At 33.7% G+C, this 4,699-nt stretch overlaps 1 protein-coding gene across 1 annotated transcript; it reads left to right on the plus strand.

Annotated features, from left to right (window-relative positions):
• The first annotated feature begins 2,758 nt into the window (after nt 1-2,758).
• Nucleotides 2,759-4,039, plus strand: LOC145122623 (large ribosomal subunit protein eL37z). Its single transcript, XM_079058190.1, has 4 exons — nt 2,759-2,865; nt 2,972-3,107; nt 3,682-3,783; nt 3,871-4,039. Exons 1-4 carry the CDS (start codon nt 2,863-2,865, stop codon nt 3,915-3,917), a joined length of 288 nt encoding a protein of 95 aa, XP_078914316.1. The 5' UTR covers nt 2,759-2,862; the 3' UTR covers nt 3,918-4,039.
• Nucleotides 4,040-4,699: the final 660 nt, after the last annotated feature.

Here is a 4,699-nt window from a genome sequence, read left to right on the forward strand (position 1 = left end):
TCATTGCCTAATAATTTTTTAAGTTTCACTACATAATCTTATTTGGTGTCCATCATTGACTTGTTATTATTGAGTCTGGATAGGTCGTAGCTACGATATCAGGGGAGTTTTTGGTTTAAAGGTTGTGTCGTGTACCTTCTATCCGGTTGATCAAAAGTTCGAATCCATGAAAGCTGATTTTCGTCGTCGTTCTGAAAAAAATAGTATCAAGATCAATCTTGTTCGAGATATCTTTATCCATACATAAAGTAGTCAAATCATTCAACATTTCGTATGATATCGATGACGTAATCTTTGATAACTTTAATTTTGAAAAACTTCTATACGAATGCTATAGTGACACGAATGGTTAATACGATTCTATATGCAACGAGACTCTAACATTTGAAACTTAGGAATTAAGAAGAAATAATTGATTAATCAATTCTATCGTTACTTGATTGCTTCATAAGCAATGAGTTTACAATTCGTCGATTCGATTTTCCACATTTTGATTGCACCTACCCACCTTCTTTATGAACACTGATTCGTATGATATTGCTTCTTCCTGCTTAAGTAACATACAAAATTTAGGCCTTTGAATTTGTCCTCTTTATGCTTCTTGTAACTTATATAATTATTTCTTAAAATAGACTAATGAATATATATTAATATTACATAGCTCATAAAAGTTTTAGGCCCCTTGGAATGATGGACCCTAGGCGGTCGTTCCTATCGCCCACCATCTGGCCGGGCCTAACGGCTATGTGAACATAAAGGAACACAATATATAACATTAGATGTCACGGTTAATGCCACATAAGGTATTGAATACCATTTTACCAGGTTGAAATCCACTTTAATGGTGTAAGGGTGAAAGGAGTCGAGCGAGGGGATGGAGATGGGTTGGCTGAGGTGGCACTCCGGTACCGATGTATACACCACCCCACCTTACCGGTACTGGAAAAGGGTGTCTCTTGTGGGTTCAACAAACTGCTTGAGGTTTGAAGAAAAGAAAGAAATAATAAAGACACGTTGGGAGGGAGCCGACTTGGGCAGGTTCAACGGGAAATCCAATACATCTACCATGGGTCCGATGACTTCAACGACTTTAACCGATTTGGCGGGAACAACTCCCTACACCCTAATGAAACATAGAGAAAAACTTTATTTCCCTGTTGAGTATAACTTAAAAGATGAGTGACTTAATAAGTAAATTGAGAGTTATCGATGATCATTCTGCAACATTAATCCTTATAGAAATTATATTATTATTATAAATAGATTTTTTAATAAAAAGTTATTTCAAATGTTGTAAGTGTTAAAATAAATTTCAATGACTTTCAACTTGTTTGACATGTTTCTTTTTATCTATTTTTTCTTTACTCGTTTGAACCATAAGTAATAAAACATAACTCAAATCGATCATGACTTCCCTAAAGAAGATATTATGATAAAGGCCAACATGTAAGGTAGAGGTGAGAAAAAAGTTGGTTCTTGATCTGAAGCTGGTTTGAAAACGAAACCCATCTAAAAAATAAAATCAGTTTGGGTGAAACCGGATCTGTTTGAAACGTATGAGCTGGTTTGGACCAGTTTGAGAATTTTATACTTGAAACTAATTTAGGTGAAACGAATTTAAAAAAATTGGTTTAGAAACCAGTTTTCAAACTTATAAAAAAACTGATTTCCATAAAGTAAAAATATATTGTTTTCATACATTATTTCTTCAATTTGTTGTTTATACAATGTTTTTGTAGGTTTCTCAAGACCAGTTTTCACCCTTTGTACTTTCCCGGATGCCCAAAAAATACTTTTATAAAAACTCAAAGTTGAAAAATACCGCTTTGAACCCCCTAAACGATCTTGATTGCCCAAAGAAACAATTGAAAACCCGAAGATTTGGTGCAACTATGATTTATGCATAATATCGAGCGGTCCAAATAAAGCGTGATGTAAGAAATGTAGTGCTTTTAAAAAAAAACGGAATTCAACATTGAAAACTCATATGAACAAGATATGCCCATCGGTGAAATTTGGGCTCGGGCATAATCAAACAATGACGAATGATACTACATTGTGGAATTATGAAACAACTAAAGTCTGGAATAGTCCATTGCATATATGCCTACTGTTTTTTTTCTTTTCTTTTTAAAATTATGAATGGATCAGTTTGAAGTAAATAAACAAAACACACTACATCTAGTATCCAAACTAACCAAAAACAAAAGCCAAATGAAGAATAGGCGAATGCATCGTTTTTTTAACCAGTTTCGACCGAATCGAACCGGTTTGCAAAGTTTCGTATATTGTTATTGAAGAACCGGTTTAGCCTTGAACCGGTGTTAACTTCTTTGGCTTGAACCGAACCGGTTTGGAATAAAAAAACGGGTTTTTTCAGGTCTATCTCTATGCTTCTACGAGTAGCTACTAAAATATTGTTTGCAATATTTTTAGCATATGGCAAATAGTAAATGAAACAATGAATGGAAACAATTTTTGTTTTTGTCGATTTTTTTGTAAGTTTGAAAACCAGATTCTAATCCGATTTGATCCAAACCAGTTTCTAAATTGGTTTGGATCTCAAACCGGTTTCAAAACCAAATCTGTTTTTTTTTTTTTTTTTTATGTACCTCATCATAGTTACAAAAATAAATAAATAAATTGAGTGACACGAGAAATTGAGAATAATAAAATAGCCCAATATAAACATGAACAAACAAGAAGCAGCCCAAAAATCTTATTGGCCTTTTAAACCACGACAAGGAAACCCTAGACTAGTTCCACCGCATCGTATAAGAGCCATAAATGTTTTCAGTCGTCTTCTTTTCTTATTTGTGAGATCAGCTACCGCTAGGGTTTTGGTCATCTTCATTTCGAGACATGGTAGAACCCTCATTTCTTTACAGATCTTCTGATTACATCTAATTTGAAATCGTTCGATTTTCAGTACTGATTTTCGTGGTTTTTGTTTTGGAATTACTAATTGAAGGGTAAGGGAACCGGGAGTTTCGGAAAGAGGAGGAACAAGACACACACATTGTGTGTGAGGTGCGGCCGCCGCAGCTTTCACCTTCAAAAGAGCCGCTGCTCTGCCTGTGCCTATCCTGCTGCCCGCGTCAGAAAATGTAAGTCTATCGAACCTTTAAATGTATATACCATATAGTTTGCTTTCTCCGATCTACAGTTATTGTTTCTTTGGATTTTAAGAACATGTATTCTCATCAATCCGTGGATCAACTATAAATTTTGTTTAAAACTTTGTTAATGAAATCTGTTTGCGTTTCGATTTTGATCTGTTGTTTATTTGAACTCGTATGATCAACATGGAAGCATCACTGCTATCGTCTTTATCTTGGTTTTGACTTTTTTTCGTTATCGCGTTGGTTCTAGTTGATGCTAAATTGTATTCGCAAAATTAGCAAGTAGATATTTCTCCATTATAACTTGCACAAATCGTATTAGTTTTTTTGATTCCTCACTCACTAAACTCTTGATGGCATCACCAAACAAAAATCCATTGCACAGTGATGCAAATCAATCCCTAGTTTTGATATGATTGTTCTCTTGTTTCCTATTTTTTCCTCATATTGGCTTATTTATCTTGGTGTGAAGTAAATAAGACACACCCACTTTCAAATTGGAGTGTAATCTTGAAAAGTAGAAGTCTTGATTGATTCACATATGTCTTATTGGATACAGACAACTGGAGTGTGAAGGCAATCAGAAGGAAGACAACAGGAACTGGAAGGATGAGGTACCTTCGTAATGTTCCACGTAGGTTCAAGAGCAACTTTAGAGAAGGTAAAAACTTGTTATGCCATAAAGATTTGTAATTTGATCTGTTTTTGGATATTGATTTTGTTTTTATGAATGATGTTGGTTAAACAGGGACTCAAGCAACCCCAAGGAGCAAGGGAGCTGTTGCCAGTGCTTAGGTTCAAATGAAGATTTTCATGTATTTTAGTATCGGAACAAGTTTTGGATTTTGATGATATGTTTGTTTGCTTATGAGATTTTACTTTTGATATGGAAAAGAAAGCAGCTACTTTCTATTTGATTCTTGCTTCATTGTGCACTCTATGTTTTTAAGCCTTTAATCTTTAGAACGTTGTAACTTCATATTGTTGAAATGCTGGTTTCTGTAATCTGTTTTCAAATTAAAGTCGAGAGATATTCACAAAAGTCGCAACATTATTACAGGAAATGTAGGTGAAAATTTGGTATGGTTTAGTTAAATTTTTACGTGTGTTTGATCTCATTTTGATGTTTGGTTGTTTGTATTATATGTATGAACTCCTTAGTCAGTAACTTTGGGGAATTTTTTTCCTACGTGGCAAAGCAACAAAAAAAAAGTTTATTTTAACCTTTTTCTGTCACTAAGTTAATTGCTTATGATCCTGTGTTCTTGGTGAATCTTCGTTTTGAAAGATTTTTGAGAATTCAGTTACAATCTGGTGTTCTTTAAAGTCGGTTTTGTTTTAAAGTTAAAATAATTTATTTATTTTTCTCATTCAAAAGTTCAACAATCTTTTCAAACAGCAATGAATCATTAAGACGTTTGAATCATTTAGTTTCTACTATAGACTAAGAGCCAAAACATGTGCGGAATATACTCATTTTGGGCATATTGATCAATTTTGCAAATGGTTTGATTATAAGGAAATAAACTTGTATTTTAAATGGTCATTTTTCTGATTATCCCTAAAATTAAAGTTGA

Source organism: Lactuca virosa, chromosome 6 (assembly GCF_052849685.1).
Source record: "Lactuca virosa cultivar CGN04683 chromosome 6, Lactuca_virosa_CGN04683_v6, whole genome shotgun sequence".
Lineage (NCBI taxonomy): Eukaryota > Viridiplantae > Streptophyta > Magnoliopsida > Asterales > Asteraceae > Lactuca > Lactuca virosa.